Raw genomic sequence first — 23,044 nt, 5'->3', positions numbered from 1 at the left:
GTTCACTTCTTCATTTGCCTCCATTTGAGTGGTTATTTCTTTGAGAGATTTGTTCATTTCCTCTTTGTGCCTCTAATAACTGGATAAGCATAGCTTTAAAATTTTCCTGTGTTTTCAATAAATTGAGGATTGCTGGTGAAGCCTCAGTGTCCTGATTTTTGTTGGATGTGTTCTTATGTTGACCTCTGGCACACATCCTTCCCTGTTTGTTCCTGGAGTCTGTACATCAGACTGGGTCCATCTTTCATCTTCAGGAAGATTAGAAAGGTTCCCTGGTTTGAGAGTCTGCATTGGTGTTTTGGCTGAACCTAAGGGAGAAAGGACATGATAGTGGGTGCAGGTACAGCAACCTGCTGCAGGTGTAGGTCATCAAACGTGGGCATGGCATTAGAGTGTAGGTGGCTAGAATGTGGGCATCGAGGTGGGGCACATGCACAGGAGGGCAAGGTGCCTGCAGAATGCTTATGTGCAGGTTCCCTGTACCTCAGTGGCCTACAGGCCTGTCCTACTGTATTCTGGTATTCTGATCTGTCTGGGATCCAGGAATTGTTTCCCTGGACTCCACTGGTAGACCCATCGAACAGGGGCTTCAATGTTGAGAACACTGTCCTAAGAATCCCTGTGTTACCCACAGTGGATCTGTGGTGGGAGGGATCCGAAGTCTGGTTGCTAGGTACAGCGACCCTGGATCTGGGGCTCTGCATGCACTCACTTGAAGGCACTCTCCCTCTCTAGCAGGCCTATTTGGAAAGCACAGGGGTTCCCCCTGCTCTCTACTCCTAGATTTGAACAAATGAAAGTGTAGGAGATCTGTCAGCTCAGCGGTGCTGCAGGCACAGAACTGGGAGGCTGGTATAGTGGCCTGCTGGGAGTCCAGCCACAGCCACAGAACTGGGAGGCCAGTACAGATGCCTGCTGGGAGGCCCTGGGGAGCCTGAACAGCTGCTGGCTGACCTGGGTGGCCCATACATCAGCCTGCCCTCCACCGAGGGACTGGGAGGCCAGTATAGCAGCTGGATGGGGGCGCCCTGTGGGGCACACTTTTTGTGTGCATGAACCTGGGAGGCCACCACAGCTGGCAGCCTGCTGCCGAGGTGCTGGGAGTCACGCCTTCTGTCTCAGATAGTGAGCAGGGAGTTCTGTGCTAGGAGCCCTGTGGGAGGGAGGCATGACAGGGGAAGTCCTGGGAGAAGTTAAAGGTCTACTTCATATGTTCACGGGCAAGTTATCTTTAGAAATTTATGCTGTACTAGCAATTGTATGCCTATATGTTTGTGTATCAGTAACAAATAGGTTTTTAAAATAGAGGCCATACAAAGAGTTGTATGAGATGGTTTAGAGGGAGGAAAGGAAAGGATTTGGGAGCTGGCACTGTAGGTCAGTTAGTGGTAGTGTTAGAGCAAGGCCAGGTAAGCGGAGTCTTCTGACATTGGGTTTGGCCTGGCATCACACAAATACATTTTTCCTCAGCAATATTGTCAGATGAAACTTTGCAATGTCCATACGTGTGCTCTATTCTTGTCATTCCATTATATTCTAGATATAAAGTGCAAAACAGTCTCCTTATTCTGAAGGACTTTCCCACTCATATGCATGTATTTCTCAGGTTGAATATGAACACCGCGCTCTAGAGTGCCGTTTGGGTCTGAAGGAAGGCCGACCATTCTCAGGGGTCACTGCATGTATGGACTTCTGTGCCCATGCCCACAGAGACCAGCACAACATGCAGAATGGCAGCACAGTGGTGAGTGGCCGCCAGGGTCCTAATAGCTTTTGCCAGTGTAAAGCGCAACTGTATGGTTCTTGGCACAGAAGATGTGTTTCAAGCTGGGGTCACCAGATCATGTGTTTGCATGGATGAATTGTGTTCTAACGTGACCTGGCTGGTTGTGTGCCCTGCTTTTGTAGAGGACCTGCCTTCCATTCCCAGTAGCCGTGGTTCAACCACTATAACGCCAGGTCTAGGTGACTTGTACACTCATGAGTAAACATGACTGCAGAAACCATGTAGATATAAATACATCCATACATAGAACTAAAAACAGAAATCAGTCTTTAAAAATTAAGTTAGGGAACCTGCTCAGCCAGGAATATACTTACCCTCAGGCCTGAACTGAATTGGATCCCTGCACCTATGGTATACCCAGTGCTGTAGAGGACATCTTATTCCTTCATAGAGGGCAGATGGAGATCTCTGAGGCTTGCCATCTAGCAAAATCAGTGTATTTTAGTCTCTGACATGCCCTTTCCCCAAAAATAATATGGAAATGTTTGTGACTCATGCACAATCGTGCCTACATGTTACATTGGGCACAATGGATAACATTCTTGGTTATAAACACAGTTCTGAGTTAGATTAGCTATCAGCCAGTTTGAAGTTAGATCCTGCAAAATAAACTACTCATAACCTTGGCAGCCCTGGCCATTTATATTCTGGAAGATGTACTCAGGTCCTCATTCTCTTAAGGGAGTGGGAAGTGAAAGAGCCTGCCTCTGGTCACAGGTGCTACAGGCTAAGATGGAAAGGCACTCTAGATGAGAACTAAACAGTGATTAAATATGCAGAGAAACACTGAGACCTGAATTTGGGAAACACCCTTCACTTGTGTCATTTAGAATGGCCACACTTTTCGAGGGGGTGTCCCCCATTCATTTTTTTTTTGTCCTTTAACATTTATGATAAATGGATAAAATAAGACAGTCTTAATCAAAATCAAGACTATCATGACTAACAAGAAAAATACCTGTAAATTATTAAAGCAAAAAAGGACACATGAAGCCACGCAGGAGACATAGCCAGCTGGCGCCTTGTCGAGTTCCTTGAGCATAGCGTGCTCTTTAAACAGTGAGGCATCTGAAGGCATCTGAAGGAACTGTGTCATGTCATCACCCTTCCCTGTCCCACTACATGCGGTGGTTACACAGCAGACACTAAGCGTAGCTTTTTAAAGGAATGCCACCTGCCATGTGTGGAAAAATGTGGAGAGCAGGAAAGTGCCTTCTTTCATTTGGAAGAAGTCTGGTTTCCCTGACTTCTAGAAGTGCATGAAAGCAGCCACTTCCACAGTGGTTTTCTCTGGCTTCTGTGTCAGCAATAACAGGCACGTCTGGTTTTGACACTGCATGTCATTGATCCAACACTGGGTACGGAGGAAGAGGCCCTGCACACACCTGGCCCGCAACTGAGCGTCTCCTCTCCCACCAGGTATGCACCCTCACTCGAGAAGACAATCGGGAGATTGGAGGACAGCCTCAGGACGAGCAGCTTCACGTGTTGCCTCTGTACAAAATCTCTCCTGTGGATGAGTTTGGCAGTACAGAAGGTCAGGAGGAGAAGATACGGAAGGGCTCCATTCAAGTTCTTAACTCTTTCCGGAGGAGAGTTAGGATGTTGCCTGAGCCAGCTAAGAGTTGCCGACAAAGGAAACTGGAGGCCAAAAAAGCTGCAGCTGAAAAGCTTTCTTCCCTGGAGAATAAGAACGACAAGGAAAAGTCTTCCTCACGCACCAAACAGATGGAAAACACAAGCCATGTAAAACAGACAGGTACACTAATTTCTTGTGACCCTTGAGGGCTTATGTGCTGGGGTGTCGGGGTGGCTAAGGTGCTCTACCACAGTCTTCCCTCAAGCAGCCAGGTTCAGGCTGCCCTGACTTTGTCTGAGAGGTGGCACCCTGTCCATCTCAGACTAGAGACATTGGAGTTGTTCTATATGAAACAAGTAACAAGCCTTTTACACAGGCAATTTAGGCCAAAGCAACGTAAATCCCGCAGTAACCCTTCACCAGGTTTACGGACAGATCCCGTGGACAGACACAGTGGAACAAGACCTTGTTAAAGACTAAACCATGCACGTAAACCCTCTCAGAATGCAAAACACTCAAGGCAGTGGAAGGGAGTAGAGAAAACTAAGTCACTAAGCCTAGATCATTAAAACAGCACTATACTGAAAAAAGTCTGAAAATGCAATTTGCAAGATGAGGTTGGATCTGGTTTAGGTAAGGCTCTACACTCATCAAAAGAACTTCTGACTGTCATAGTCCTAATGGAACATTGGGCACCCGAACCCTTGCCTGTCTATAATTAGAGCTACTAAAGAAAAATTCCATTTTGTTTTGTTTTGTTGTTGTTTTGTTTGTTTGTTTGTTTTTTTGAAAGTATATTGATTGGTCTGTCCCCCACTACAAGAACATTCTTTAAAATTTGCCAACTTACTTTCCAGCCACCTTTGTTTTGAGAGGTGAAAAATTCTTACTGGTTTCTTTCTGTGATGGTAAACTATTCCTATAACTGTCACTAAGGTAGCGGAACATTTCCTCACGATCTCAAGGTGTTCTCTACATAACAGTTGTGTAAATTTCCTTCCTGGGAAGTAGACTGACCAGATGTGTAGGATCCTCTTTGGGTATAGAGAAATGCCACTCTCAGCAAGTCACGCCACCTTCTGGCAGGTGAGAAGTAAAGTGAAATAAAACAGGTTCCCTTCCTTTTAGGAACAACGATGGGGGGGAGGGGGCATTTTACACAGTACAGTCATTGATTTATCAGACTACACTGGACTAGAAGATGAGGTCATAGGCTATGTTGAGGAAGGATGGGGAGATAGGTAGAGTTGGGCAAGGTGATGAAAGAAGCTCACATCTTGCTTTAAACACGAAAGCTGCTTTACAATGCTCGAGGCCTGGCTTTCCTTGCTGAGGAGTGGGAAGGATTGCCTGTGCCATCATCTCCCCTCATGTTCTTGAAATAATGCATTTGCTCCTGCTCTCTCCTCCCCTCTCCCGCAGAGCAATTGAGGCTCTCAGGATCTGTCATACAGCAGCCGCAGCCACTGCAGAGGCACCTCCAGCAGGTGCAGAGGCCACAGCAGACCCAGCCACAGCATATCTTGCCCGGCACTGCTCAGTGTCAGTCCATTGGCTCTTACTCTTCGGGATCCACCAATCCATACACAAGGCCCAGCCCACTTAGTCCTTACCCAAGCTCTTCACACACTTCAGGTGTTTACGGAGATACCAACCACGTGAACTTTTATCCCACTTCATCTCAAGCTACAGGTTCATATTTGAGTCCTTCTAATGCCATGAACGCCTACCCTGGGCTTTTCAATCAGAATAACCAGTATGCAGCTTATCAGTGCAATGGGAATGTGTCGGTGGACAGCTGCTCCCCTTTCTTAGGTTCTTACTCTGTGCAGTCCCAGCCCAGGGATCTGTATAGATGTCCAAACCAGGAGCATCTCAGTAACCTGAACCTACCACCCATCCACACACTTTACCAACAGAGGTTTGGAGACAGCACCTCTAAGTATATAAGTTATGGTAGCCAAAATGTGCAGAGAGATGCCTTCAGCAACTGTACCGTGAACCCAAATGTACCCCACCCAGCAGCGTTTTCTCCTTATCCTACCACCCCTGAGGTGGATGGCCATTTTATGGGAGCCGCCTCCAGATTACCATACGGTCTGGGCAACCCCAACCTAGACTCTGAGAGCAGCGAGCACCAGCCACCCTTTCACAGGACACACAGCTATGCCGCAGCAGCTCCAGGCACAGCGAGCAGCTCCAACCACAACACCTTCCACAACAAGGAGAACGACAGCACGGCCTCCCATGCAGATAATGAGCTATCAAGGGTGCTTCCTGGGCCTAATCACGACAGAAGCGATTCTGGCCAGGGTCCTTTACACAACCCGACTGGGGTGGTGGGACAGGGCGTGGCTTCTGCTGTGAAGGAAGAAGAGGAGGTCTGGTCAGACAGTGAGCACAGCTTTCTGGATTGTAACATCGGTGGGGTGGCTGTGGTTCCTACTCACGGCTCAATCCTCATTGAGTGTGCAAAGCGCGAGCTTCATGCCACAACCCGAGTAAATATTCCCGACCGGGCTCATCCGATCAGGATCTCACTTGTATTTTACCAGCATAAGAACTTGAATGAGCCAAAACATGGCTTGGCTCTCTGGGAAGCCAAAATGGCTGGGAGGGCCCGGGAGAAAGAGGAAGAGTGTGGACCAGATCATGAGTCTCAGAAAAGCCACAGCAAAAGAGTAAAACGCGAGCCCACAGAGCAACAGGAACCTCCTGAGCCCAGTTACCTGCGTTTCATCCATTCTCTTGCTGAGAACACAGGGTCTGTGACCACAGACTCCACGGTGACTACATCTCCATATGCCTTCACTCAGGTCACAGGGCCTTACAACAGATACGTATGATGCTGTTTGCTATGCCAGACCATCAAGAACAACCTGTCTTGTCTGAGTGTAGCTTTCATGGCATGGGCAGCCGAGACAGGTTTCAGCAGCCACAACAAATGAAATGTGTGTGTGCTTGGGGCGGGAGGGGATGTCAGCTCACCAGCAAAATAATTAATCTTACCATTGTACTTAATCTCTACTGACTTCCCACATGGTCACTGGTAGCATTCAGGAGAAAGGCCAAAGCATCCTATGCAAAGGGAAGGCAGGAGGAAAGTGCTGTTTTCAAAACCACTGTTGGCTGAGGTCATGTGTGGGAGATGTCCCTCACCACCCCGCACGTGACCACGCCTAACAACGCCAGGTCTGTGTGGTCATGGCGCAGTGCTGCAGAGGCGCAGTTGCGGGAATCCGGTGCTGACGTGTGCTGTACTGAAATACTGGAATTGTGGCTTTTTAACATGCAGTTTTTACTGTAATCTTAACTTATTTATCAAAGTAGCTACAGAAAGCTTAAGTGAATAATGGCAAAACACTGAATTGTTTTGGGTGTTACATTAAATGGTGCTACAAAAATGGTGTCTTTAATAGCTGGAAAATCAATGCCTTTTTCATGCTACCAGAATAGTGCCCTTGAGTAACGGGGCACCTTTCATTCACATGTTCTTATTCAGCTTAGTTTTTAAATGTGGACAATGTTAAAGGCCTCTGGATTGTGCTCATCTGGTGATGTCCTTGTAGGACTATAAACACACTGTACATATACACGCCTTCATACATGCAAATACATGTATGCTGAAATTTTAAGTGGTGTTAGAAGCACTTTGCCTACCTAAGTAAGCTTTGGCAACTTGAACAATGCTGAGGTACTGAGACTTAAAAAAAAAAGTTTACTTTCATTTAGAATTTTATTTTTAAGGAAAGCTTTTAAAACATTTGAGCAATGTCATTGTTGACGGCCTGTGTTAGTCCACAAATCATGTTTTCTGGTGCTCATCTTACATGATATACTATAAAAGACGGTATGACAAGCTCATTGCCCCTTTGTCTACAGCTTAAACTGCAGATAATAACTAGCTGCATGCTACAGATTCAGCAAAGCTTGTCTGAGTACACCCTTGCTGTCCCGTAGTCCTTCAGGACAGCAGGCTACCTTTGTGTTAATCACGTGCTTTGTGATGCCATTTCTAAGCTTAAGTGTTCTTACAGGAAGATGGTGGACTGATGCCCGTATAAGATGAGTAGGCAGGGTGAAGTCCGTGTGAATCTGTTGGTTACAAGACAAAACAAAACAAAAAAAAACCTAAGCAAAATAGGCAGCTGGTTTGCTGTGGTGATTTAAAAAATCATTAATTTGTATAAAAAGGTGAAAGAGTTGTATAGTAAATTAAATTGTAAAACAAACTTTTTTAATGCAATGCTTTAGTATTTTAGTACTGTAAAAATTAAATATATACATGTGTATATATAATATATATATGAAATTGAAGTAAAATTCACATCACGATGGTGCTACCCAGACTGCTACACATGAATCTTAATGTGAGCTAAGAATTCATTAAGTTTGAGCGATGTTCCTACTTGTCATATACCTCAACACTAGTTTGGCAATGGGATATTAAACTAGGGTGAAAGCTTATAGCATTGTATACCACCATTTTTAAAATTTTTTTTATTAAAGCATACTTTTTTTAATACTTGATTTCTTAGCAAGTATAACTTGAATTTCAAACTTTTGTTCTAAAAATTCAGGGATATTTCAGCTCGTTCTCCTTATGCCAACACGTCAGCTGTGTTTATGTAAGTTGTCAGTTAATATATTCTTTTTCGGGGATTGGACTCTTTATTTTGAATCCCTCCTATTTTGCTTGTACATGTGCTGATAACTAAAACTAATTTTATAAATTTGTTGACTTAAAAATTAAAGTTTGGAGAGTTTTTCAACAAAGTAAAGTTTTCAATAGAATGCACTGAGCTGATAAAGGGAAAATTGTAAATAAGAGATCATCACATGGCTGTTGGCCAAGTCCTCAAAGGTTTTTTGATCCAGTAATGACTACAGGTTCATACCCCGTAAGTGTCTCTCAGCAATCCTAGAATCTGGCCGTGAGCTGTGCAGTCGGACTGTTACATTGTGGACTAAATACAGTGTTGCTTACTAGCTTCTCAAATAGCTTTGATCAGTGGAGACCTGTATTGGTCACATTGTCACCAAAGCTTTCGGAATCTCTACTTTGCACACTGAACCACAGGTTTAATGGTCTTTCACACCATGATGTTGAGTCTACAACATCAGCTTCCAGCAGGTGTGCGTGACAAGTTTGAGCCGGCCATCTCTAAGGAATGTTTGCTTTACATGTCACCCACTGTAATTTGTCAAACTGCTGGCCAACAGGAGCAGGGAGTGTGGTTTGAGGATGGGTCATGTAGGAAGAAAGGCAATTAAATGACATCCAACCTCTGTCAATTAGATCAAATGAACAGCAAATCTGATTTGCTTCTATAGGAACAGGTTGACTACATAGCCATACTTGAAAGTGCTTCTGCGTGGTGTCAACATTACTTGAATGAATTTTTCATCTTGACGCACAGTGATGTATAGTTCACTTTACAAGGTAGTGGTTAACTTGTTAGGGAAAGTTTTCGCAGTTTGACACTAAGATAATGAACTGTGTGCATTTTTCTATGCTTTATTTTTTTAACTTAGTTTCATTCATGAGATGTTGGGTTTGTTTATAAAATCTGAGGGTGGTTATAAATACTGTAAGTATTGTAATGTTATGAATGCAGTTTATTTGAAAGCTGTTTATTATATCATTCCCGATAATGCTATGTGAGTTTTAATAAAATTTATATTTATTTAATGCACTCAAGTATCCCATTGCACAAGTTTCTGTTTGATCCATCTATAAGGTAAGACGAGACACATTCTGTTTTATGATAATTCATCCACAGGTTACACTAATACCACGAACCTGTTTCTCATCAGGATATCTGCTCATCACCCCCTTTTCTGCTCACCTTCCAGCCAGTTTCCTTTGTATATATAGACATAGGTAATCAGGAATGGGGTAATCACAGCTGCTGATCCTGGGCTGTCCTTGTCCTGAAACAGCAGTCTTTGGCTTCGTCCATTCTCTGCACTCTGCATGCCGGTCATGCCAGTATATAACCTGACTGCACTAGTTCACAGGGCACAGGAGGGCAATCTTGTTTGAGACAGCCTTGACTGTCCTAGAACTCACTCTGTAGACCAGGCTGGCCTCAAAGTCACAGATGTCCCCTGCCTTGCCTCCCAAAGAGTTCTGATCATGTGTATAATAGAGTTCCCTCTTCCACATTTTTTCCCCACTGGCCGAGGAAGAACCAAATTTAACTCAGGTGCTGCAAGCTTAGGTGCCCGGTAACTTGCAGCTTAGTGGCAGGTGCTTCTGGGACTGACCTAGGCTAGCACGCCATGAAACAGCCATAATTTTTTGAAAGCTCTGGCCCAATAAGCTTGAATTCTCAGGGCACACAAATTTCATGGTCCATCTGCCTGAACATCTACAAACTCCCTCTGTCCACCTTTGCAAGGTCAGGAAGCAATCAAAGACTTCAAAAGCTCTTCCTGCTGTTTCCCTGTCCACCCTGATCCCATAAACCTTCAGAGGTTGGGGTTGCCAACAAATCTGAAAGATGCTAGAGGCAGGCCTTCTGCCAAGCCTTTTGGTCTTGATCGGACAGACAGCTGGAAATGATAGAAACCAGCATTCATCAAACTTTGTTGGCCCCTCTCAGAACTCACAAAAACAAACCTTCACACAGCTGCCCTCACACTAGTATGCCCTTATGCCACATCCCTGGGCCTCAAGCTGCTTTAAAATATATCAGTTCCCACATCGGTTAATTCTAAGAATCAATCATGAGAGAGACTCAGACCTCTCATGTCCCCGAGAGCTTTAACTTGGTGTTGATATCTGAGTATTCCATCAGAAACAGGATGCAGATTTCTTGCTCCAGAATTAAGATGAGGGTCAAGTCTGCTCCATGAAACTTTTGCTTCCTGACTTCTATCCTGCATCTGGCCAGAGGTTCAGGTAGCTTCTGCTTACACCCTTCCCTCCCTCCAGGAGAAAATGGGCGAACACAAAAGATATTTAGAAAGGAATTGACTAATTTACATTAGTCCAGCTTTAGCAGCGTGCTTCAGAACAAAGGTTCTTTTGTTCTAATACTTTTGAGGCCACCTGTCTAAATACCCCTCTTACCAGGTAAATTTCGCAGATTTTTCTGGTTGTCTGTGCTAGGCCTTTCATTTAAAGGAGCCACTCTTCCTAACATTCATGCAATGAATATGCTCTTGGCAGCTTCTCTTTCTGCTACTTCAACGATGCTTACTCTATTCAACTTGACACTTTACTCTCTATTCGATTTTTAATGCAGGCTGAAATGAGTATTCTGCTTAGGTATTGGGTGAATAACTTACAGGAGCATCTCACCGCTTTTTCCTTCTGGATGAAGTCAAATTCACAGGACTGAGGATTAATAGGCAAATTCACTGCATAGGAGAAATTTGTGTTACTGTGATGTTGTTTGTTTGAGATAGAGTCTTCTCTATGTAGTCCTGGCTGTCTTGGAACTCCTTATGTAGGTCAAACTCAAATTCAGAGATCCTCACAAGAGCTGGGCTTAAAGGTGTACGCCACCATACTCAGCCACAGTGGCTTTAAAAACAATTTTATGTGTATAAATGTTTTGCCTCTATATGGACATCAGAGGTGTGTCTGGTGCCTGCAGAAGGCAGAAGAGGGCATCGTTCCCTGGAACTGAAGTTACAGGTGTCTGCAAGCTGCCATGTGATGCTGGGAAGAGAACCCCAGTTCTCTGCAAGAACTGTAAATGCCCTAAGCCACTGAGACAGCTTTTCAGGCTCACCAGGTCTCTTGATTGGAGTGTTATGAAGTATAAAGCTGGAGATAGCATCTGGCTTTTGATTTAGCCTGATCGTGTCATTGAACCTTGTCTGGAAAATCAGCATACTGCACCCATCAAAACTATGGTGAGGATAGGTTAGAAATAGGAACATTTAAGTAGAATGCTTGTAAGCCTTAAGAGGAGATTGTACATGCGAACATTTCCTCTGCATCATGCTAGAAGAGCCCTTCTAGGGACAGGCCTCAGGGCTCCCCTGGTAGACAGTACAGTGGACAGGATCCTAACTCCCTGTTTAGATATTATGTTTTGAGTGACAAGCGGCCTCCAAAGGTTCTTGTGTTTGTCCAATTGCTCCCCAGGATGGAGCCACTCTGGGAGGCTATGGAATCTTAAATGCCCAAAGAAAGTCAAGTGGCCATGGCCCCACTTCTAGGAGGCCATTGTCAATAAAGTACAGAGAGAAATAAGAGATCCCTGTTACCACCTGTCTGTGTAGTTTCTACTACCACCTACTACCCCTGTTTTGAATACACCTGTTGCAGAACTAAGAATGAGTGCCACAGAGGGCTGTTGGACTTCCTGCCATGACCTCTCCTGTTATAACAAGTGGTAAGTGCTTCACGCTGCCAGTGCCTGAAGCCCTTGACAGTGGCTGCCATAGCATCAACAGAGCCCAACACTTCCACTGTGGGACTAGCCACGCTGTGCGCCACACACATTCTTGTTCATACTGTACCCGCCTGCACTGCAAGTGTTTTCTTGTAAAGCACACAGAGGCAGTAGTCTTCTATGCTACCACAGTGCCTAATACTGTGAAGACACTATTCATAGCCAAAGGAAGGAACAGCAGATAATCTCTGGTGAGAATGAAAGCCTAAGACGGCAATGCTCTGCCAGGCACAGCAGCGCACACCTGTATTCCCAATACTTGGGGAGGCAGAGGAAGGAGGATCTCTGTGAGCTGGAGGCCAGCCTGGTCTACAAAGCAAGCCCAGGGCATCCAAGGCTGCACGGAGAAACCCTGTCTCAAAACAACAACAAAACAAAACACCACCACCAACAACAAACAAGCAAAAAATATAGGAAGTATATTTTCAGCTCTTCAGTGGAAAACTAAGAAGGCAACCGATAAAACTGGTAGAAATCTTTGCTCTACCAACTATAAATATTTGCATATAGGCAAACAACACATATGCAATAGGAAGCTAACATGAAGTAACTGTAGGCTGGGTGGTGGTGGCACACCCCTTTAATCCCAGTACTTGGGAGGCAGAGGCAGGCTGGCAGAGGCCAGCCTGGTCTATAGAGCAAGTTCCAGGACAGCCAGGTCTACAGAAAACCTGTCTCTAGAAACAAAAAAGAATCTTAGAAAAAGCCTACAAGTAGACAGTCTTGTCACATTAACCTAACAACCTGAGTTTAATCTCTGGAACCTATGCTGGAAAGAGAAAATTGGCCTTTACATGCAAGCCACAACGCCTGTGCATATAAATGCACTCATACACAGAACAATATTTTTTAAAGAACTGCATGTAAAACATTTTAATGAGATCAAAGAATATAGGTAGGCTTTCATAAATTAGGAAGACAAAGGAAGATACAGATGAGAAATTTAACAGAGAAATGGACATTTTGAAAAAATAATGTTGTGGTAAATTTAAATGGAACAGATGAAACTAGATCTCTCTTTCTCTAAACCAATTCAAATGTATCAAAGATATTGATATAAAAAGATCATCCTGAGTGAGGCATCCCAGAATCAGAAAGATACACATGGTATATACTCACTTATAAGTGGATATTAGACATATAATAAAGGATAAACATACTGAAATCTGTACACCTAAAGAAACTAAGCAAGAAGGAGGACCATGGGTAAGATGAACAATCCTCAGAGAGGCAAACAGGACAGAAATCAGAAGAGGGAGAAAGCAAGAAAGAGGACAGGAGCTTACCACAGAGGGCCTCTGAAAGATTCTACCCAGCAGTGTATCAAATCAGATGCTGAGGCTCATAACCAAACTTTGGGCAGAATGCAGGGAATCTTATGAAAGAAGGGGGAGATAGAAAGACCTGGAGGGGACAGAAGCTCCACAAGGAGAGCAACAGAACCAAAATTCTGGGCACAGGGCTCTTTTCTGAGACTGATATTCTAACCAAGGACCATGTGTGGATATAACCTAGAACCCCTGCACAGATGTAGCCCATGGCAGTTCCTTGTCCAAGTGGGTTCCATAGTATCGGGGACAGGGACTGTCTCTGACATGAACTGATTGGCCTGCCCTTTGATCACCTTCCCCTGAGGGGGAAGCAGCCTTACCAGGCCACAGAAAATGACAATGCAGCCACTCCTGATGAGATCTGATAGACTAGGATCAGAAGGAAGGAGAGGGGGACCTCCTATCAGTGGACTTGGGGAGGGGCATGCTTGTAGAAGGGGGAGGGAAAGTGGGATTAGAAGGGGAGGAGAGAAGGGTTTATGGGAGTATACAAAGGGAATAAACTGTAATTAATAAAAAGAAAAAAATGTGAAACTGACTTGAAGCCTAAGCTTCCCACCTGCTACATCTTTGCAGGCTGCCTAGAGCCATTTCATGCACGGTCCTTGTTTAATACTTCAGTCTCACAAAACCCCTCTGGGCCCTGGTTAGTTGTTGGCTCTGTTTTTTTTTTTGTTGTTGTTGTTGTTGTTTTGTTTTGTTTTGTTTTTTCTTATGGAGCTCTTGTCACTTCCTGGTCCTTTTCTCTTTCCTCCCACTATTCCCCTAGACTCCCCTAGCAATGTTTGGCTGTGAGTCTCAGCATCTGTTTTGAGGTGATGCTGGGTAAAGCTTCTCAGAGGACAACTCTCACAGGCTCCTGTCTGCAAGCTTAGCAGACTATCGTTCATAGTATCAGGGGTTGGCACTCTCCAATAGAATGGGTCTTTGATTGGGTCAGGTGGTGGTTGGCATTCCCTCAGTCTCTGCTTTATCTGCTCTCTCTTTATCCCTGCACATCTCATAGGCAGCATAAGTTGGTCCTCTAGTAAGGGAAGTGGGGACTGCATCAGACACAGACTCACTTGCTAGCGTTCAGATCACTTTCCCCTGCCAGGACTGCCTTGAGGGGCCACAGGGAAAAATGACATGTTCAGTCCTGATGTAACTGGATGAGCTGGGGTGGATAGAAAAGGTAGCTCCCCTTTTCTGAGGGAAAGGCAGGGGAAGAGCTGGGAGAAGAAGAAGTAAGGGGCTACAAGAATGTGACGTGAATAAAATAAATAAATGAGAGAAATGTAAAACTGAGGGCTGAAGAGATGGCTCAGTGGCTAAGAGCACTGGCTGCTCTTCCAGAGGACAGGGGTTTGAGTCTCAGCACCCATAAGGTGGCTCACAACCATCTATCACTCTGGTATCAGGGGCTCTGACTCCCTCTTCTGGCATCTGTAGTACTGCATGAACATGGTGTGCAGACATATGGAGCCAAAACACCCACACACATGAAATGAATGACTAGATAAATAAATTGTTTAAGACATTTATTTAAGATTATGTAGAACAGAAAACTGTTAGAGGAAGACAGACAGATCCTTCATAGATATGTCTATAGATAGAGGCTTGGGCAAGGACTTGATTATGATTCCAAATAGGTCAAGGAGTAATGACATAAGGGCCCGGGAGATGACCCAGCCAGCACCTGCCACCAATCCTAAAAACCTTAGTTCTGTTTCCTTTCCCGTATGACTGAAGGACAGGACTTAGTCTTCTAAGTTGTCCTCTGACTTCCACATGCATAATCCCCTCCCCCATTCCTCTGACAACCTCTTCCTTTCTTCCCCTCCCCATCTCTCTCTCTTTCTCTCTCTCTCACACACACACAGATGAGCATTATTCAGTCACAAAGAAAACAAATTATAGCATTTGTAGTAAAAGATATGGAATTGGCGATCAACTAGGTGGGAAAAAAACAGCCTGCCACATTGACGGTTGAGCCACTGAGGAAGGCAGGGAGGCCTTTTGTGGTCAGAAGAACTCAGTGTAAGTCATCCTACTGGGTATGGTGGTCCAAACAACGGGATCCAAACAACAGAGCAGCCAGAGTCTACAAGACCATCCAGAGATAGGTTTTTCTTGGTTCCTCCAAGCATAACATGTCATGCAGTCTATGTTCAGCGCAGTTTAGAAACTAAAACCCCACAGGAGAACTGAATCCTTAAGAGACCGAAAGTAGGAGGGTACAGAGGAGTGCCCATAAGTGGATGACCAATGGGCCAAACAGACTCACTCTTACTTAGTGGAACGGGGTCCGGGGAGCACAATGAGCAGCTCCCGGCAAAGGCTTGAGGAGGCGACTTCTGAGCAGGATCGAGGTGCACAGGAGGTACAACGCGTAGGATCGGGGAATTTCTCCCCAACACACCAGAAGACGAGACTCCTTTTTCTTGGAACACTATTTTTTTTTTAAGTACCAAGTATAAGAGGCCTTGGAAGCAGTGAAACAGAATAGAGTTTGCCTTTAAATAATGAAACTACCATCTCCTTCCTTGGATAACTACACAAATCCGCAGTGCTGGGGACCAAACCCAGGACCTTGTACATGCCAGGTAAAGTCTCTGTCGTTGAGCTACAAGCCTAGCTCTGCCTCCTCCTCCTCCTCCTCCTCCTTCTCTTTGTGTATTTTGAGACAGGTTCTTGCTAAGTTTCTCAGGCTAGGACTGATCGCACTCTGCAACCCAAGTTAAAAATCACAATGTTCTGCCCTGGCCTCCTGAATGGCTGGGATTACAGACTTCCAACACCACCTCTGGCTATGTGCACCTTGGGACATGACTTCTTCATTTCCAACCAGTGGTGCATCATGCCTAAGGCTGGCTGTAAGGATCACATTAGCTAGATGTACAAATGGCCCTAGCAAGGAGCCCAGAGCAAAGGAGCTTGCCTCTTCCAGATAGCCAGAGGCTGAATCTGTACCAAAACAGGTCAACATCTTTCTCAGAGAACTGCAGCAGGAGATGAGAAAACGGATAGACATGGGGGACGTTTTAAAGAGAAAACTAGAGTATGGCAGAACACTGGAGAGAACAGCTTTTCTTGGTGCAGAGCCTCTGCCTCCATCCTTGCTCATACAACCAGCCCAAAAGCTGGTCCAAGAAAGCTGCAGAAATGAAAACCCTTCTTTCTAAACGGTGTGTGAAGAACAGCCAGGAACAGTAAATCCCAGAGTTTCTCCTCTGGAGAAAAGTTCTGCAGACTGAACTCAGTCTGACAGGGGAATTCATTCTCCAGCGGGGGAGTGATCCAAAGCAGGGTCACCAACCTCCAGGAAAGAAATTGAGAACAGCTGGGGCAAAGCTGACCCCGAGCTGGGCCTGTGCCCTGTGGTGGTCAGGGCTCACAGGAAAACAGGACGTGGCTGGATCCAGCCCTTCCTGAACTTATCCTGATACTCCCATCCGTGGTGCAGAGACCAGGCCCAGGCCTGTCCTCCTGGGCTCTGAATCCCTGAATCAGCCTCAGGCAATGGGTCTGGCCATTACCAGCTGGCAAAGACCATGCTCCCCAGGAGGCAATTGCCAGCTGTGAACAAACTAAAGCCCAAACTAAAATCCCACACTTGGGATTAAAACAAAAACATATCTACATAACATAACTGAGTTTACAAAGAAACCAAGACTTGCATTACACATTCAAGACAGTTTAAAGGAGTCCTGTGCATGACTGGTAGATTAGAATGGTGGTAAATAAAACTAGGCATAGTTCACTGAGGGATATGGGTTCAAGTGCGTGTTGTAGTAATTCAAACTTGCTACTTACTAGCAAACTTTTCCTCTTTGTTTGTAAATAAAATGGACGCAGTGACACCTACCTCTCAAGAAACTGGGATTGGGTAAAGTAACATGTCTCTGTTCTCAGGACCATGGCTACCACTGTGCCCTTAGCAAATGGTGTGCATTAGAGTTTAAATTTCTGAAAAGGTGGCGTTTTACCTTGTATTGATTAACAGCAAAAGAATATTTTGTTTTTTAAATTTTAAAACTCCACTCATAGCCGGGCTGTGAGGGTGCACACCTTTAATCCCAGCCCTCAGGGGGCAGAGGCAGGCAGATTGCCTTGAGTTTGAGGCCAGCTTGGTCGATATGGTGAGTTCCAAGACAGCCAAGGCTATAAAGAGAAACCCTGTATCAAAAACAAAAACAAAACAAAACCCTCCCCTCATGAGTGTGTCTCACAAAATATTCATCACGAAAAACGAGTAAGAGTGAAAATTGTATTATTTAACTCATGGGAAATTTAAAATAGACAAAACCAGACACTTGAGAAGTCATGGTCGTTGCTGCCTTTTAGAGGGAAGGATGAGGTTTGGTGGTGAGCAGAGACTGAGAGACAGCATGAAACAAGGAGAATTCTGCTTCTGGAGTCTGGATAATCTTGCTTCTGCCTCTAGAAGCTGGTTACACGGGTACAATTACTTGATAAAAACTCCCAGACCTACAGTTGTGGTTGGCTTCCTTTGCTCATGTGTATTGTGTTTCATTAGGAAGTTCACTGAGCTTTAGAGCAGATGACTCAGTGGTTAAGAGCTCAGACTGTTCTCAGAGACGACCAGAGTTTGATTCCTGGCACCCATATCAGGTAGCCCCCAAGCCCAGGAGAGGCTGCTTTTGGGAGCTCTGATGTCTTTGACTTGAGAGTGCTTACACTCACGTGCACACACCAACACAGGCACACACTATACACACAGTTAACAAATAAATAAAATCTTAGCTGGGTGTGGTGGCACGTGCCTTTAGTCCCAGCACTTGGAAGGCAGAGGCAGACAGATCTCTGAGTTCAAGGCCAGCTTCGTCTGCAAAGTGAGTTCCAGGACAGCCAGGGCTACAAAGAGAAAGCCTGTTTTGAACAACCCCCCCCCCCAAAGTCTTCATTTTTTACCCCATGTTATAGGCATATTCATTTATTATATAACCATTTACCGAACACCCACTGTGTTCTAGGAAGCATTGTAGCAGCATAGGGCAGGTTAGTGAACAAGGGAGAAGTCCTGTTTTGAGTTAAAAACCACCAGTGAGAAGAGTGCTGGGCTAAACTGTTTGTGTGCTTGCTGCTTTGCTTGCTTCTCTAGATAGGGCTTCACTGTATATATAGCCCTGGCCATCCTGGAACTCACTTTATAGACCAGGCTGGCCTAGAGCTCACAGAAATTTGCTTGCCTCTGCTTCTCCAGTGCTGGGATTAAAGGTATGCACCACCACTGCCCAGTTAAAGTTTTTATCTATTAAGATTTATTTTCTCATGAGACAAATGGATTCAATACATGTCCTGATTCTTTTTCAAGTGTATTTATATCAACTCTATCAGTAACTGAGAAAATGCTTCTTGGAATCTTGTAGCCTACACATTGATTCTTTGAGCAATGTCCTTGTAGGAGACAAAAGAAAGATTTTTTTTTTTCCTACTTTCAAATATAATCCTCTAAGTCCTTTTTGCTTTCTAGGGAGCATTTTCTATTACTTTCATAGTTTCAAACTTCAGAAATTCCAAAATAATACCTTTTAAAAAATCAGTAGAGAGAGCATTTAAAAAAATCAGTTTCCATTAAAGGCCCTATTCCCCTAAAGCTCAAATTCATGAGTAACATCAACAAATGGAAGATTAAAAAGCTTTAAGCCCTCGATTCCCATGGAAACATAAAACAATAGCAACAACAAACTGCCTAAAATAACTTTATGGGTGTTCTAGAAAATCAGTCAAGGGACAGTAACAATCAAAATATATTTTAAATTCTGTCAAAATATATATATATTTTAATTTTAAAACTCCACTCATGAATGTTTCTCCCTCCAAGTAACTGCTGGTCTTATTTTCTCTTCAACTTTCCTGAGTAAGACAAGAATGCTCACTCCTTGATCTTCCTAACTTAGACCTAAGAGAATGAGCATTCATGTCTTGCTCAAGAAAATCAAAGAGAAGGTAAGATCAGCAGTTACTTTGAGTGAGAAATGATGGAGAAAATATGCAACTGTAAACCCGTTGAACTATAATAATGACTAGCTTGGTAAGATGTGCCATATATGTAGGTTAAAAGCCCATACACACAAAATACATTAAATTTGAGAAGAAAGTAAAAACACAGATCACAGGATGGAAAAATAATGTTTGGGGCCTGAAGAGATGGCTCAGCAGTTAAGAGCACATACTGCTTATGAAGAGGACCCAGGTTCAGTTTAGCACCCACGTGACAGCTTACGATTGTAACATCCAATTCAGGGGGACCTGGCTCCCCTTTCTGGCCTCTGCAAGCACCAGACACATGGTCAGTGTACTTCCATATTTGTAGGTAAATTATTCATACACATAAAAAAATCTTGAAAAAAAAAGAGATTTGTTCGTGAGTGCATTCATGGCATGAATGCTATGTGGGCAACCACCTGCATTCTTATACTCCACGGGAAGAAATGAACATCTGATACTGTAAACCTGACCAAGAACCCATGGCTATGGGGTTCATCGGCCCCAGGGGTGACCTACAACTATTATTTTGCTAAATGAATAGTATCAAGCTGCTGCCTCAATTCATATGTCTTTTTGACCATAGATTAGTACAGCTCTCCAGCCTCATCAGAGAGTCGCTTTCAGCTGTGAACAGTGGTTAATGCAGAAACTGTATTAAAGTGCCAAGATAAAGGTTTTGTGGCATGCTCCGTCCTCAAGGACATGTCTACATCATACTTCTTCCCCTCAAGACTCAGGGAACATGGTAGGAAAGGAGTCTGAAAGCTGTAAGAGGCAGATGTTGGGGCGGACTGGGGTGAAACAATTTACTTAGGACATGACAGGACATGCTAGGCACTAACTCACAGTGGCTGTGGTTGCCTGCATAAGACCTGCAACAGAGCAAGCCAGGCAACATTCTAGCATGGAGGTAGAGAAGATCATAAGCCCCTACCCATAGCTGAGGAGCAATTGACAGAAATGGCTGCTGGGGGAGAGAGAGTCAATTTTCTTTAAGGGTATGGCCCCTGGTAGGTAGTTTGGCCATGATCCAATGGATGGCCCCCAAAACATAGATATATGGGAAACACAAAGCAGACTCAGTAGTTTACAAAAGACAATAAAGGCCAGAAATTAGGAACAGAACAGGAACAGCGTGTCTGAGAAGAGCTGGGGCAAGTGTCTAAGAATAGCGAAAATACTTTGTACTCATGAATTGAATTCCCTAATAATTAATAAAAGTGCTATATTTTCAAAAGTCACACACAGTCCCAGAAAAGACCTAAAAACTCCTGATGCAGACCAGTCTGTCAAATAAAAGAGAAGTGGTTATTGCTCATATACCTACATTGCAACAGAAATTCATAATTCATACAAATGAATAAGACAGCATGCAATCTACTTCAAAAAACTGACAGGGAGAATCCCACAATCACACACAGAGAACAGGCATCATTCTTACTAGACAGAATTTAAAACAATTATCTTGTTCAACAGTAAGCCCAACTAAAAAAACAGCAAAGAATTAAAAAAAAATTATACAAATATGTCTAATAAGTATGTGAGTAGATGCTCAATATTACTAGTCATTAGGGAAATGCAACACCACAATTTGATGTGGCTTGATATTCATTAGGATGGAAATAAGCCAACAACAAACAAAATCCAGGCATGGAATATTGCTGAGAAACTGGAATCTTATTGTGCACTGACGGAAGAAATGCAAGTGGCATAGCTATAGCTCCTCAAACAACAATAACAAAAAAGATTAAGATGTGGCCCACTTTGGGGCATATACTCCAAGACGCTACATTTTTAAAGACTCAAAAGGAAGTGCGCAAGGGTGCCTGAGCGTGTGTAGTAGAATTACTCACAACCCAAATATACACGAATAGGCAGGCCAAGCACCGCGTACCTATATAACAAATATTCTTTAAAATAATCACTGACTACAGTATGGATTAACCTTGAACGTGTTATCTTAAGTGAATTAAGAAAAACGCTCGGGGGGGGGGAGGCTAGAGAGATGGCTCAGTGGTTAAGAGCACTGTCTGCTCTTCCAAAGGACCTGGGTTCAATTCTCAGCACTCACATGGCAGCTCACAACTGTCTGTACCACCAATTCCAAGGGATCTGACCCCTTCACACTAATGCACATAAAATGAAATTTAAAAGGAAAACACTCGGAATATAGCTGAGGGGTGGAGTGCTTGTCTCACATGCGCTAGGCCTTAGCTTCAATCTGCAGAACAGAGAGGAAGAGGGAGAGAAAGAGAACATTCCAAACAAGAAGTATGTGTATCTGTTCAATCCACTTATGCAGGGTAACAGGGATAGACACAGAGACTGGCTTTGGGTGTTTAAAGACTCCTGCCATTCCCAGTTAGACTTTTCACTCTGAGCTTGCCCTTAGAAGTGTGCACTCTAAGCTTACTGCTCTATCTTATCTGCTGCCATGCCTCTTGGCCATGATGCTCCTTTACCTTTTTGGAACCATTAACCCAATGGTAAACACTGTATGTGATACATATCTTACCACAATATGCACAGTGTCTTAAATGTCTTCAAAGAGCTAAGAAAAACTGGACAAAGAAATAAAGAAAATCAGAGCAGTTGTATATGCCAAAATAAGACTATGAAAGAAAATTATAAAAAAGCACCAGATAGAAATTCTAGAGCTAAAAGGTTTGGCAATTGAATTGGATTTACCAGGCAGTTCACTAGTAGATTTACAAAGCCCCAGGAAAGAATCAGCAAATTTGATGAATTGACTCTTAGGAACAGAACAGTATTGATTATCTTTCAATATGAATGATCTCAGTTTCCCAACAAAAAGATATAGACCACAGAATGATACAAAAAAAAAAATCTATCCTTCTGTTACATCCAAGAAACAAACCTTCACATCAAAGATAGACATCACCTCAGAGTACAATGATGGGGGAAAAAATAGTCAAAAACAACCCTATGAAGCAAATTGGTGTACACATTTTCATATTTAATATCTGACAAAATAGATTCCAAACCAAAACTAATAAGAAGAGATAAGGAGTATGAGTCTCTGGAAAGACCCCTGTGTTCAAATTTCTTGGTTTTGTTGCTCTCCTTGTGGAGCTCCTGTCCTCTCCAGATCTTACTGTTTCCCACTTCTCATACTCCAACCAAGTACCATGCATAGAGATAACCTACAGACCCTGCACAGATGTAGCTCGTGGCAATTCAATTTCTCTCTCTCTCTCTCTTTTCTCTCTCTCTCTCTGTCTCTCTCTCTCTCTCGCTCGCTCTCTTTCATTGATTTTACAGACAGGGTTTCTCTGTATAGCCTTGGCTGTCTGGAAACTTGCTCTGAAGACGTCTTGCCTCAAACTCACAGAGGTCACCTGTCTCTGCCTCTTGAGACTAAACGTGGCTGGGACTAAAGTTGTGCCGCCACCCCAGCATGACAAAAATCTTAGGCAGAAAGAAGGCCTGAAACAGAACTTATGAGGGTATGGCACTTTCTTTAGTGGTATCACTGATAAATCGACCTTGTTCACTAAAATAATCCCTGACTTGTGCTCTGAAGGTTAACTCTCATTGAATAGATGTGAAAGTAGGAGGGAGATGAGAGAGAGAAATGTTGCTTATATAAATATGAACTGTCAAACAAAAAGTGTTTTTAAATGAACTCAGCATGAATTTGAATATGAGTCACATCTGTAAGGCCCTAATAGTGGTTCTCTGACTCTGAAAATCATCAGTGGAAACACTGCACCATGATGCTACAGGTGACAGAAGCAAAAGGGTGGAGGAGGAGAGGCATGTGTTCATGCATGTGAGAGTGTGTGTGTGTGTGTGTGTGTGTTTCCAAGCACTGAGCAGGAACTGATGTCACTGGGACTTCTCATCCATAGCTTGATACATGAGAGTGTTGAATCACTTGCTTTCACAGCAACCATTCATAACCTAAAATTCAAGAAGA

The 23,044-nt window shown here is 43.8% G+C and overlaps 1 protein-coding gene across 2 annotated transcripts in view; it reads left to right on the top strand.

Annotated features, from left to right (window-relative positions):
- Nucleotides 1–9,061, top strand: part of Tet2 (tet methylcytosine dioxygenase 2) — an 80,168-nt gene extending 71,107 nt beyond the window's left edge. For both annotated transcript variants that reach the window (XM_055628163.1, XM_055628165.1), the window contains 3 exons: nucleotides 1,607–1,744; nucleotides 3,206–3,545; nucleotides 4,788–9,061. In XM_055628163.1, the coding sequence (XP_055484138.1) occupies nucleotides 1,607–1,744; nucleotides 3,206–3,545; nucleotides 4,788–6,211 (1,902 nt within the window). In that variant the 3' untranslated portion in view covers nucleotides 6,212–9,061. The remainder of the gene's footprint in view (nucleotides 1–1,606; nucleotides 1,745–3,205; nucleotides 3,546–4,787) is intronic.
- Nucleotides 9,062–23,044: the final 13,983 nt, after the last annotated feature.

The sequence above is a fragment of the Psammomys obesus genome, unplaced genomic scaffold (assembly GCF_907164565.1).
Source record: "Psammomys obesus unplaced genomic scaffold, mPsaObe1.curated_primary_1811, whole genome shotgun sequence".
NCBI classification, from domain to species: domain Eukaryota; kingdom Metazoa; phylum Chordata; class Mammalia; order Rodentia; family Muridae; genus Psammomys; species Psammomys obesus.
The sequence above is the reverse complement of the archived record's forward strand: the minus strand, read 5'-3'. Positions and strand labels throughout refer to the sequence as shown.